The 13269-nt window shown below is 51.8% G+C and overlaps 6 protein-coding genes across 6 annotated transcripts; 2 read left to right on the top strand and 4 right to left on the bottom strand.

Annotated features, from left to right (window-relative positions):
• Nucleotides 1–641: 641 nt before the first annotated feature.
• Nucleotides 642–1517, top strand: N0V89_004791 (uncharacterized protein; the record flags this gene model as incomplete). Its single annotated transcript, XM_056213573.1, has 1 exon — nucleotides 642–1517. The coding sequence occupies one exon, from the start codon at nucleotides 642–644 to the stop codon at nucleotides 1515–1517; it is 876 nt and encodes a 291-aa protein (XP_056073881.1).
• Nucleotides 1518–1735: 218 nt separating this feature from the next.
• Nucleotides 1736–2101, bottom strand: N0V89_004792 (uncharacterized protein; the record flags this gene model as incomplete). The annotated part of the gene is made up of 1 exon (XM_056213574.1): nucleotides 1736–2101. The coding sequence occupies one exon, from the start codon at nucleotides 2099–2101 to the stop codon at nucleotides 1736–1738; it is 366 nt and encodes a 121-aa protein (XP_056073882.1).
• Nucleotides 2102–2509: 408 nt separating this feature from the next.
• On the bottom strand, nucleotides 2510–3608 carry N0V89_004793 (uncharacterized protein; the record flags this gene model as incomplete). The annotated part of the gene is made up of 3 exons (XM_056213575.1): nucleotides 2510–2724; nucleotides 2774–3481; nucleotides 3527–3608. 3 exons carry the CDS (start codon nucleotides 3606–3608, stop codon nucleotides 2510–2512), a joined length of 1005 nt encoding a protein of 334 aa, XP_056073883.1.
• Nucleotides 3609–7451: 3843 nt separating this feature from the next.
• On the bottom strand, nucleotides 7452–8318 carry N0V89_004794 (uncharacterized protein; the record flags this gene model as incomplete). The annotated part of the gene is made up of 2 exons (XM_056213576.1): nucleotides 7452–8081; nucleotides 8136–8318. The coding sequence occupies 2 exons, from the start codon at nucleotides 8316–8318 to the stop codon at nucleotides 7452–7454; spliced, it is 813 nt and encodes a 270-aa protein (XP_056073884.1).
• Nucleotides 8319–9275: 957 nt separating this feature from the next.
• Nucleotides 9276–11494, bottom strand: N0V89_004795 (uncharacterized protein; the record flags this gene model as incomplete). Its single annotated transcript, XM_056213577.1, has 2 exons — nucleotides 9276–9727; nucleotides 9775–11494. The coding sequence occupies 2 exons, from the start codon at nucleotides 11492–11494 to the stop codon at nucleotides 9276–9278; spliced, it is 2172 nt and encodes a 723-aa protein (XP_056073885.1).
• A 794-nt stretch (nucleotides 11495–12288) lies between these two features.
• On the top strand, nucleotides 12289–13158 carry N0V89_004796 (uncharacterized protein; the record flags this gene model as incomplete). The annotated part of the gene is made up of 1 exon (XM_056213578.1): nucleotides 12289–13158. The coding sequence occupies one exon, from the start codon at nucleotides 12289–12291 to the stop codon at nucleotides 13156–13158; it is 870 nt and encodes a 289-aa protein (XP_056073886.1).
• Nucleotides 13159–13269: the final 111 nt, after the last annotated feature.

Here is a 13269-nt window from a genome sequence, read left to right on the forward strand (position 1 = left end):
CCACATCATCCGAGACAGGGCACTACAATCAAGAAGTGAAGCTTACAGCAGTGCCATTACTCTCAACCTGGTGCAAGGCAAGCATGAATGAAAGAATCCTTCCATGGTCAACCTTGGCTCTGAGAAATTTACTCAGATAAGAGTTGCCCGTTTTCAGTACTGTACAATCTTTCGTCCGCTGTAAGTAACCCCACGTAGATTAAGCGAAAGTATTACTAGAAACGGGTAATGCTGCGGAACTATACTCGAAGAGTAAGAACAGGTAAACAGTATGCCCGAAGAAGAAAGGACAACAGCCTGGCATTTTAAGGTTGTATGTTATTCGAGTCGTCTGCAACACGGGCGCTGATCGATAAGTTGCCGAAAAGGCTCCGAGTGCACTGCTTACGATGTCTCATGCATTGCGGCGTAGCTGCCTGACTTATATCACTCTGACACGGTGAACCTGTGTTCCCAATTTGAATTAAATGGACCACCTATACTCCGTAAAGCTTTCTCTGCTTGCGGCACTCTCATCATTCCGCTCCCACGTTGGACACTGTCACTTTTCTATAGTCCAACTCAAGCTGGTGTAGCATCAACTAAATCAGTTTACTCTGAGTATACTTCACTAGTACATATCAAGACAAACCCCATTCAATATGAATAACCCAGGCAGCAACAACACCTTCAAGCCTCCACATGCCCTCGTGCCCACTCCCAAGCTCTACGACGAGCTTGTGGGTGACGGCATGGAAAACCTAGCCAAGGGCACCGTCGCTGGAATCTTACCCATCAATCCTGCTTCCGTGGTTCTGGACATTGGATGTGGCACCGGCGCCGGTACTACCGCCGTGCTTGACGCCGTAAGCCACTCCAAAACCGACAAAGCCCACATCACAATCAAGGGCGTCGACATCCACGAAGGTGCATTAGATATCTACAAGAAGAAAGCTGCCGAGCACAAATGGCCTGCCGAGGCTATCAAAGCGGATGCCAGCAACCTCGACACCATCGCAGACGCTACGTTTACCCATGCAATCGGCACTGCGTTTCTCTTCGCTCTGCCAGAAGATGGCGTCCCCGCGATCAAGGAAATTTATCGCACACTGCAATCTGGCGGCGTGGCGGCGTTCAACTCGTGGGCTCATGTACCTAATATGGATCCTCTGCGCGTCGCTTCAGCAGCTACGCGACCTGAGGGAACGCCGGAGATCCGGGGTGGCATGGATAAGTGGGAGGATGCTGAGTTTCTCAGAGGGGTGATCGAGAAGGGTGGATTCGCGAGCGAGAAGATTACGATGAGGAAGCGGGATGTTTACGTTACGGGGACGACGATTCAACGCTATGCTACTATGCTGTGGAGCTTCATTGGCGGGACCACAAAGGCTGGATGGCTTGAGTCTGATGGCGAGAAGTGGGATGAGGCGATTGAGATTGTGGAGGCTGAACTGCGCAAGGCGGATGGGTTTAAGGAGCTGGAGGGTGGGAGGCTGAGGTTGAAGTTTGTGGCTAACATTGCGGTCGCGAGGAACTAGTATGCATCAAGAAACAGTGGTCACAGCATCATATTATTTTTTAACAATTCAAGTGATGCGGCATTCCCTTATACCGGTCAGCGTGGAAATACACCTCCCTCAAATCCGCATGTCTTGAACGTAGTTACTTCTGATAGCAGGCACCTATACACAGGACGAGCTTATATGCAAACCTTTCCTCCAGCAGCGCCAAACTCTCCATCACCCCACGATCAACCTTATTCCCCCACCACACCACTCGGCCCAGCCTTCGCAACCCAAAGCACCGGCTCCACATTCGTAAAATTCACAACATCCGGCCCAAGCTCTTCTCCACTGTTCATCACCGCCTTGAGCACCTCTTCCGGCGGAACATCCCAGGTCAGCGTCGATTGGAAGAGATACGGCGGTGTCTCGCCCGAGAAGGGATTCGGGTTTGCGAACTCCACGACAAACCATGACTTTAGGCCGCTGGGGCCCCAGATTTTTGTGGCGAGGGCGACGTGGTGCCCGGTGTAGTAGGCCATGTTGAAGGTGAGGGGGGAGCCGGTGGTGGGATCGGAGGAGGGGTAGGCGATTACGAGTTGGGTTGTGGTTGGGGACATGATGGTAGTAGCAAGGGATTGGTGAAGCTTGAAGATTGGTGAGCAGGTGTTTTATTAAGCGGAATATTCGTTGGGATACCTTTTTATGCGCGAATAGTGTCGAAGGTAGTGCAGGCTTTCGATATTATCCGAGCCAGTCTCAATACTATGCAGCGAATGTGAATCTGGCGATTTTCGGTGTTCCCAGCCTCACCTTTATAGTATCCTATGTGTGGTTAAAAGTAAAGCTATTGGTTCGCAGATTCTTGCCTGTCTACGATGTAAAACACGTGATCGCTGAAAGTTGCTTCAAGTAGAGATAATGAGGGATGGTGCATATCGCAAGATGCTACACTATCAACTTGTTCACTAATCGCTACATTGGTAGATCTCTACAGATGGAAGCGAGGAGGTTCGAACAGGAAACTGTCAGCTCAAATCGCGCAGTTCATTGTCGAGCGATGCACGTTCCCGCTCGTACGCCGCGAGCCGGTCCATCTCCTCCTGTGCTTGTGCCTCCGTCAACGATTGCTTGCTTGCCCACTGCCGGTGTCTGTTGTGTTCCTGGACGAGATCATTGATGCGCTGTCGGAGTTCTGCTCTCTTCTTTTCTCTAATTGCTGCTTCGATGCCTTCAGGAGCACCTGTGTTTTGTTAGCGTTAGGCGATTTGTGTACGTGGGGGTTATCGTACCCTGGCTTGTCCCCGTTGAAGGGGATGTACTTTGCGTGTTTGATTTGAAGAGACCTTTACTCCAGCCTTTCATTTTGTCCCCTGCATTTGCCAACCCGCGCTCAAGTTTACTCCCCAAGTGTATGACTGGAGCAATGCCGGGGCTTATCTCCCTCATGCCGTTCACAAGTGAATACGACCTTTTTCTAAAAAGATCGAAGTCGTTGACAAGATCTTCATCCAGGAGGATGTCATACTGGAGGCCAGCAAACACATGAAGCCGTACTGTTTTGGGTGGCCATAAATTCATAAGCTGGCAATTGACATCCGTGAAACCAAGTGTGTGGACGATGCTGCAGTCTGCGAGCATCAGCTCTTCACAGCGTTTCTTAACAACCAGGTTCTTTCTTGATGCGTACTCAGCACTGACGAGCGCTATCTCGGCACCAGTATCTGCGTGTGCAGTAACGCCATTCCCGTTGATAATGCAGAGCACGCGATTCGTGGCTTCACCCACAGAGCACAGTTTTAGCGAACGTCTGCAGTCAATCGGCAGGTCCACTAGACGCGAGGTGTATTTCGAAAGCGTTTCTGTCGCGTGCAAAAATGCCATGCCAATGAGAGCGGGGAAGGCAAGGGACTTGAACACGTTGAAGTAGCATGTCATCTCCTCTTCTCTTCCATCTCCTAAGAACGTAACGTCGGTAGTGATGCATCCTACCGCGGTGACTATCTTTCCGTTAGCCAAGGTGAATTGGCCTTGCGAACTGGGACTGTAATCTATATCGTAGCCCAATTCTCTTGCAAGGTCGAGTGACATGTGATTTGCCATCGTTCCAGTGTCATACTTCGTCATGATATTATGACTACCGGCCGTCGTGGAGAAGCACAGAGGCAGACCTTTCCGGAATTTCGGCAATTCCGAGGGCTTGTACCCCGGGGTCAGGTCAGGATCATAGATTTGAACATCCTCATATCCGTTGGCACGACGAGGAGCATGTCGGCCTCTCGCCTGGGACTGCAACGCCGCCAACCATCGCTGGTGAATATCGACCTGAACGTTCCCAGCTTTATGTGCTGCAGGTTGTGGGGCCCCGACGGCACCGCACATACCAAGCTTTTCCGTAGCCCTTGGGGAAGTCAGATCCTTGGTCGAAGCGGCTAGCGATACCAACAACTCCGCTTGACTTTGTGCTGCCTCAACTTCCGTATGTTTCTTTTCTGCTTCAAAAGCGTTCAACTCTGCGGAAGAAGAATCCGTTGATCGAGTTCGAGTCGAAGTGGAAAGATTGGAATTGCCCAAAACGGCCAAGCAAGGATCATGATGAGCCTGAAAGGTTAACTCAACTTTTTCAAAAAAAAAAAAAAATTCAAGAGGTCGTACATACTTGAAACTGAGCCAAAGCACTGAGCGCGGTCGCTGTCAACGGCACAGGCGTAATTTGTCCACGGACATTACTTTCTTGGGTCGACCCTAAAGCAAGCTGCGCCAACTTTAGAGCCAAGGCATTGTCTTCGGTCCTATCCCAAAGTACACTGGCAATTGAGATGATCTCTTGATTTACTGATCTTTATGTTGAGTTCTAATCGCAAACAGTGGATGTGGATATGGTACTGACTTTTGCCGGCCAACTTGTAACGACGAACCTGGCTCAGTGCATCATGTATGTTGCGGTTGGTGAAGCTTAGATTTCGGAGCGAGTCAGGACTGAGGAAAGACGCGACATGGTGGAGCACATCAAAGGGTACTCCACCGAGACCGTGAGGCATCTCAAAAAAAGGCAGAACAGAGTGAAGTTCCGCGATGCAGGGAAGGACTCCATATGGGATTTTACGACCGGTCAAGGTAGGCTGTGCTCTGCCGTGGTTCGCTGTACGGCGAGCCTTATCGAGATGTGATAGGTGGACCAAAGGCGGGGTGCGCATGGCAACCTCGTCACGTTCGCTCACCGGTTGAAAGAGATAATCTTCAAATTCTCCTGATGTTTCGCAGCCTTATGGTGTTTGAAGCTTCTTCATGCCTACTGAAACGGGTGACAGAGATGTAGAATCAGGAGGCAATAACTTACGCCCGTTAGACGGGTTCCCTTCACTGGCACATTTCATCTCGAGCGATCCCGACCGTACGTCTCTAGTTTTCAAACGCTTCGATAAGCTCGCTGCGCGAAACCTGCTCTATCTTCAAAGTGAGCTTGCGGAACTGGAAGCTAAGCAGGCATGTCGAACTTTGAAAATGTGATAATTGCATGATGTTTATCTAACCAAATTGAATGTAGCATCAATTCGACGAGGAAGATCAAAACTTAGGCAGCAATGAGCTCGAAGATCAGATCACCATGGACGCGGCCACGAGTTGGGAGTCGTTTAGAGATGCAGCCGACGTAGCCGGGAATGAGAGGCAGAAAAGGCGCATTCAGCTTGTGTCGAAAATCCGGACCAAGTTGAAGGAGTACAGTGAGTTCCGGATACATTACGGTAAAGATACGCACTAAAACAGATGCAGGAGAGGCACTTCTTTTCGAGAGTACGCTCGCAGTGATCAAACCACCTCCCACCCGCACATTCGACGCCATCCACTATGCCTCGAGACGTTTTGACAAGACTGTAAATCGCTGGGATCCTATCTTCTCGGGGTACAGTACAGAGCTGTACAGTACCAACGAAGATCTTGTCCTGCTCAAGCAGCCCGAGTACGAGGATAGATTAACCCTTTTCGTGCAAAGATATCTCCCAGTTTTATTTGCTGTAAGTCTTTCGTCGTATCTCTTAGTAAGACCTTGATGTGATGACACCTCATTAGTCTGGAAAAAGGGACGGGGACATGGTGTACGTTCCAGAACGAAGGATTGCCAGATTCGTCACCATCATCAGCATCCTCATGGCCGTGGTCCTTCTCTTCGTGGCAATCATCACCCTCTACGTTATCACACGGCCGACTGTGAAACTTGTCATGATAGGCGTCTACATGCTTCTGTTCGCTGGAAGTATTGGGGTATTCACAGCGGCGAAGAGGTCAGAGGTTTTCGCCGCGACTGCAGCGTATGAGTCCATGAATGGCTGTCCATTTTTCAACACTAACGGTGCACAGGTATGCCGCAGTATTGGTAGTTTTTGTGAGCGGTAATTTGGGATCAAATCCATAAATCGCGCGACCCATAAGCATGTTTTCCTTCGGCACTTCTATCACGTGCTACTAGGCAACGTACATGGGAACATTCATCAGTTAATTGAGCTTGTTGATAAGTGGCAATACCTACAATATAATCGAGGCACACATTAGGGCTTGCTAGCACTGGGAGCTGCGCATTTAAACCCTTCATCGCTTCTCCCACTTCTATACACATCCTCCACACCCTTGTCAACATTTGCGCCACCTAGACCTTACCGATCATGCACACAGGCATCCAATGTTGCACAAATTTCTCTATATAGATCTGTGCCATCATATACAATGACACCCACAAAGGATCATTCAGCCTTCCCCTGAAGTCCCGAATCCATACACCGTTCATGGAGAAACATGCTGCTTCGAGCACATACAAACTGTTAGAGACAGAACTTTATGTAGATTGACGCCCTTGCTTGCGTGATGCATCACCGCATGTTACAACGATCAGCACTGACCATCCACCACCAAGTAATCAGACCTCAAGTATCCTTTCCCACAACCCCCTTTTCGAAACCAGATCCTTCGTTACATCCGCTAGAAAAACCTCTTTCTCCTATCTTGCTCATCCTCGTAGCCTACCCGGTCAAGTCGTAGTTCTATCCCGCTAACACACACTTGCACACACACACACACACATAGACACATGCATACACACATATATACATATACAAACACATACATACATACCCATACACACCCATCCACATACACCCGCATACCCTCCCTAATAAAACCGTCACCACACCTGAGAAAAAATCAAAGTAAAGTCAACGGTCCGATCTACACAGGGAGTGGAGTCCCAGGAGCCACACATCCCTCCGTCTCCCACACATCCTCCCACCTGTTCATTCTCCGCACGCATGAACCGCCTAGATCCTCACCTTTAGTATCCAGCGAGGAAAGTCAAAGACCACCCCTCAAAGTCTCTAGTAAGAAATACACAGCCCACACCTTCCCCCACCCAGCACGCAACCCTCCCCGCAAGCTCTCTCAGCACATTCCAACAAGTGAATAATCATCACGCATCACGCGCACACCAACTCACGAGATCTCCAGCCCCAGCTCCAAAAGCTAACCTCACTTCCATTCACCATTCAACACTTATCGAAATCATCGCACGCCCTACGTTACGATACATTTATCCTTAAACCTCATGCATTACAATTAATCCACCTCAGTCAGTCTCTGTCTCATCTATCTATGAATCAACCAACCAACCCCACCCCATCCCACCCAATCCAATCATCACCCCTCCGTTTAACAAAGTCGTGAGTCTCTCCTCCCATCATCCAATCCAAACCACCCAACATCTATATACCGAAGAATAGCCCCCCCCCAAAATGTCTATCAATGCAGATAAAGCCAAAAAGCCGTCCGTAAACGCCAGCCATGTCATGCTACCAATACGATACGCAACCGCCCCATGCCGTGCCAAATTATACATCGACTCCAGCTGGACGCCGTCTGGTTGATGGCGAAACCGAAAAATGCTTATTGAAGAAAGATGAAAAAGTGTGCGTGTCCATCCGCTCACAGCATCAACGCCGCAGCGAAGAGCCCGATGACAGCTCCGAACGTCGACACAGCGATAGGGGCAGCAGCGCCCGGGGCGTCAGGGGCTTGGGGCGAGCCGCTTTCAGAGGACGTCGCCGTGGGAGTAGCGGACGAGACGCGGCTAATCGACCCACTAGGCTTGGTGCCGTTGATGGAGGTGAGCGGGATAGCAGAGAGGGTGCCTGAGCTGGCGGGGGAGCTCGTAATGGTGGAGCTGGTGCCGTTGGCGCTCGTCACACTCGTCATCACGCTCGACGACTCTGCGCTCGAAGAGGACGCTGCTGTGCTCGAAGCGACGGAAGACGAGCTGGACGAGGACGGTTGGTCGACGAACGTAGCCTGAATGCGGATCTCGTTGCACTGCGCGCCTATCGACTCGTCGTAGAGGTTGTTGAAGCTACCGCTCAGGCAGTTCCACCACCGCGTTGTGCCGCCGATGGCGAGGGAATCGTTCTGGCAGACGGAGAAACCGCCTGTGTAGAGGGCACCTGCTTGTGGGGGGCCGTCGAATTGGAATTGGTGGTTTGCGACGACGGAGCCTGTGCGACCGAAGCCGTCTGTGAGGACGCCGTCTACGAGCGTGAGGTAGAGGGAGCCATTAGCATCCTAAAGGCTGTGTGTCAGCTCGTATCACTGCGTACAGTGATGGTTCGAACGTACCGCCAAAGCTGTCTCGCGCTTTGCCACTGCGGACGCGGAAATGTATCCAATTGTGAAGTTGCCCTTGGGGCTTCGGTCGCAACCTTCTGGTGCAGACGAGCTGGGCTCGATGCCAACCTCAACAGCTTGTGCGTAGGTTGTGGCCGCGCAAGAGAGCGCAGCGAGAACTGTGGCCGTGCGCATCGTGGAGGTTGGTCGTTATGCGCAGGGATATGGATGTTTGTTGCGGGGCGAGAGTTTGGCGAGGGCGCGACCAAATAATGGAAGGGGAGATTATGGGATGAGAGCGATAAAAAGTGTCCAAAACACTGTTGCCGGGTAAAAGTGCAGCGCGAGAAGATATGGGGGTGGGAGTGGATGAAAACCGGCGAGGAGGCTGGTACGCGTCCAAGTTGATTGTTGGTGCAACCAGCAAGGAAACAACGATCGACTGGCGGGCGTGCCTGCCCATCCCCGCCCCAATGGGGCAAGTGCGTGGCTAGCCTGCAGATTCCAAGGCTTGGAGGCTGCACCCCTGAGTCTAAATTACGAATGACGCATTAGCGACCTTTTAGAGCCCGCCGTCTATCGTCTTGCCGTTGATATTGTGGGCGCGCGCCAAACAACAAGCCATTGTTGGAAGCAAGTGGATTTGCCAGCCAGATGCAGCGTCATGCACCAGATCGGACTCGATCGAAATGAAGCACGTGAAAGACATTTGCGCTTCATCAACCTTGCACGACGTGGCAGGCATCACCAATATTGCCAATGGTTCCGATGTTGTTATTGAAGATAAACGCAAATTGAGATGAACGTGGCGTCGCGCCACACGCCCCACCCGCTGCCCGTTGAGATGCCGGACTTTGCAAGGCTGCCAATCCAACACGCGGCCAGACCACCCGTTCTGAGGCTTGGAGAATGTACCATGGTAAGACATGTCGCACCCTTCGTCGAATTTTCATACCGAAGTCCACCTGGTCAGACATTCGACATTGCGGACGGTACGTGTTGCCGGCACTTTGAAATTCCTTCGTCGAGTCGTCTTGTGCTTCATCATGGCGTTGAATTGTTGCTGGCTTTGCAAGCTGTGCATTTTCAGTGCACATCGCCGTTGCATCGTGCTTGCCGCGCTCCTTGCGGTGCCTGTCGCTGAGGACCACCTTACTTGCCGTCTCGTGAGGTGCCTTGCATTTGCGCAACCACCTCTTGGCACACGCGACTGACAGCCGTGTTACTGGTCGCTGTAGCCCTTGCCACGAGGGCAGGCGACTCGTTTCGATCGCGTTTCTGAATGTCCGGCTGGTTGAGTATGCCGGGGTTGTAAGTGTCCGCACAGAAAGCAGACAGCATCTTCCCTAGATCCTCCGGCTGATGCAGCCAGTTGAGGAAGGCATATTTGTACCAGCCTGCGCGATTGAGAGCCGGCATGTACACTGGATACGAAGCGGTCACTAATGTCGATTCCTCTTGCAACTTCAGCTCCTGCGAATGTGTCTGTTGCTGAAAGTTCCACGTAGGCATCAGCGAAGGTTGGCATGGCACCAACACGTGTGGGACCCCTTCGAGACTCCAGATCTTCCCAAAGGCGCTGTACGAATCGTGTGCAAAGAGTTCTATAATTATTAATAATATGCTCATATTATATGTGTTGGGGACCTACTAGCAGCCTCTTCGGGCAGTTGCTGCGCTTTCCAGCTTTCCAATACTTTGCTTGCTTCCAGTAGTCCTGTGGTCTGAGGTTCGAATCTTCTGTCTATACTGTCGAAAACAAGGTCTGCAATAATGTAGAACTCTCGGGTCGGTAACTCAGTGATGGGATCCGCAAACCTCCATGGGTCCGCTAGAGGCAGGCTACTTGTGCTTACAGCGCGTCGTGCGATAGTATAACCAGGTCCCGGAGAAGCATTGTGTCCCGAAACTGGTCTATAAGCTCGGTACGACGCAGCTTGTGACTGGTTCGAAGGGACTTGATCTGTTTTGGAACCTTCTGCCAGGCTCAGACTACCCAGATCAGCAGGCAGTTCGGCAATGAATTCCGTGGGGTTAGACTTCAAAGGAGCACTTTGCGACGTTGAAGTAGGCGATTGGGGTGGCTGCTGTCGTTGTTGCCCAATTTGAGAGTGCTGTTGCTGAGGAACCGCGGCAGGAGTGGCAGACTTTTGAAGTTCGGACGATTGTGGTGGTGGATGGCTCGCGCTGGTCGAGGGTTCCACTTGCTGTGCCTGTGGGCTTACCTGTGGCATTGATGTCCATTGCTGATGTTGAAGATGCGGAGATCGCTGCGGCTGTTGCTGATTAGGATGCATGGGAACAGGCGGTGCTGCGTTGTACTGTTGTGGTGGAGGAGTTGGGTTGAAGTGGGCCGGTGACTGAGGCGCAGGTGAGACAGGTTGCTGCGGCGCATGGGTCTGATAATTCCACTGCGGCTGCTGCTGTTGTTGCTCTCCTGGGGTTTGAGCTGGTGATTGAGGTACGGGAGAAGTATGCTGATGCGGTGAAGGAGACGGAGGTGCCCATTGTTGATGTTGTTGCTGCTGTTCTGGGGGAGGCGGACCATGTGCAGATGACGGAGGTTGCTGAAAATTGTTCTGCAAACGTGACTGCGCCCCACCAATCACTCCGGTCTGCTGGCCCGGAGGCTGTCCGTAGAGTGTCTGTTGGGATACTTGATGAGGCTGCGCCTGGGAGAAGGGTACCTGTCCGGGCTGCCCGGGCCGCTGGCTATGGTTGTGACCTTGTTCTCCTGAATTAGTGTTCACGCTAGGACTGCTACTTTGTTGATAGGGAGCTTGTTGCGGAGCTTGCTGATGCTGAGGAACCTGTTGGTGTGGTGTTGGCGGTGCTTGCTGAGAAAAGTAGTTATTCTGTCCCGAATTGCCCGAACCAGGAGTCCCGTATGCTGATTGCGTGAATGGTGACTGCTGTGGTGTTTGATACACGCTCTGTGCCCCAGGAGTGAATTGTTGGCCTTGATTTGGGTAACTTTGCGGCTGAGCTTGCTGATATTGTTGAACGTGGGGTTGGCTATGTTGTTGGTTCTGTTGGTAGTTTTGGTAGCTTCCCTGAGGTGTAGCATGTGGGTTGTAGACTGGTTTTGAGTGCTTGTTGCCTAGCTTGGAGCTAATTGACTTCCCCAACTTATCTAACATAGGCTTTCCTTGCGTGACCGCCTGATTGAACTGACTGGACACCTGTCCGAACAGCTTGGGCTTTTGAGAAGCCGACGGATGCCCTGGAGCGGGTGATGCGTACGGCGAAGGCGCTTGGGGCTGCTGGGAGCCATAGTGGGGTTGCTGCTGCTGTGTGAAGCCCTGTGACTGTGGCTGCTGATTCGGCGGGACATAGGCTCCTGGAGGAGGTACAGACGGAAATTGAGACATGGCATGCAATCACGCACGTCGATACGCAGGCTCAGAGGGTTCGTGTATGGATTGAAGACACGTCCGCGCGAAGCGGCGCGCCGGATGAGGCTGGCGACATCTGAGGATCATCAGCCGTGCGGAATACGAGCCGGAATACGAGCCTTGGCGCCTATCGAGTCAGACATGTTCACAGACGTTGGAAGACGAAACAGGCAGCGAAGAGGATGAGGCGCACGTCAAGCGAGAACGAATGCTATGATCCCGTGCCCAGCTATCTACGCGGGCGGATGTTGGTAGGAGGAAGCCGCGACCCGGTTGCGTTGCCGCTTCCCACCTGCATGCAGCTGCCCGATTGGACGCACCTACATTTCCTACTTCACCTTTCCGCTCCTCAGCTTTCACATACGACGCAACTATACACCATAGGCCATCGAGCGCACTCTTAGGCATCGACATTCCCTCTCGCTGTTCGGGGACGATAATGGCCCGCGGGGCTCGCCCCACTGCGCCTTTTTCGCAGGGGTCGCATAGGTACACCGCAACTTTTCGACCGATAGGACATCCATCGCCCCTCCCGTTCTCTGTGGCCTCGTTCATGGGAGCACCTGCTAATGACACTGTGACGGGCCTTACACCATCGCAAAGTCGACATGGTCCTTCCGAAGGAGCCCTGGCAGCCAAAAGACACAAAACTCCAGTATTACGCATATCGATATGATACACTTTTCTTGGTCTTGAACTACATACTATGCCCCTTCACTTGTGGATGTTTCTATTGCTGGACCACGCCGAGGGACCAAGTTGCCAGCGATATGATACACAATGGTTTATCCGTAGACGAGCGCATGTCCGATCTGCACTTTGCACGTCAAGGACGCAAGTTCAATCGGCGTAATACCCTTTCCACCGAGAAGCCTGGCGGTGGGAAAGTAAAGGAGATACTCAGTCACCATAAGAGAACATCAAGTCAACATCTCTCGCCACTCTTTGCCAAGCTGCCATACGAGATTCGTACCCGTATCTTCCAGCAAGCCTTGTTCGACACAGGGGCTGTCTTCATCGACACTGTCCCCATCACATCTCATCGAGGAAGCTTGCACAAATTACGTGTTCGCGCCTGCGAGCTGGAACTCGGCACGCCTCCTGGCCTCGGTGATCTCTACAAAGTCAGCCCAAGCCATCTTATGCGCAAGTCTCGTGTAGACACAGCGTTGCTCCGAACCTGCCGTCTTGTGTACAAAGAAACACTCCCTATGCTATACGCCCAGACGCGATTCGTCTTCAAAGACCCTAGGCATCTGGTCGCCTTCTCTCACAGTATACCCCGAACGCACTTTGAACACATCCGCTCTATTCGCTTGGACTTCTCCGAAATCTCGAAGGCCTATCAGAGCGATAATCGCACATTCGTGACACCATTTCTTGAGCCTATGCAGGAATTCCTAGGCGTTGTTCGTCTGATGCGGCGGCTCCGATCCATCTACATCGTCTTCAGGATTGCCAAACATATGCGTGTGCCACGCTCTGAAGTCGACATACTATTGGAGGACATGCAAGAATACCAAGAAAGAATAATAGGAGCTACTTTTGAGCAATGCGAAACCCATCTGCTTGTTTTCTTCTGGGCGAAGCTGGTTCATCAAAGAGTAGAAAGAGGCCTGCTCGAAGTTGAAGCCGGCTGACTCACGCGACAAGTAGGCACATGATGCCCTTCTCCATTTTCCAAGAGTCTACTCTCATTGTGCTTCCTTCCCAAAACGGGAGATTCTTTTGGATATGCGGTCCAGTACGAT

Source organism: Didymosphaeria variabile, assembly GCF_027946475.1.
Source record: "Didymosphaeria variabile strain IMI 356815 chromosome Unknown scaffold_3, whole genome shotgun sequence".
NCBI lineage: Eukaryota > Fungi > Ascomycota > Dothideomycetes > Pleosporales > Didymosphaeriaceae > Didymosphaeria > Didymosphaeria variabile.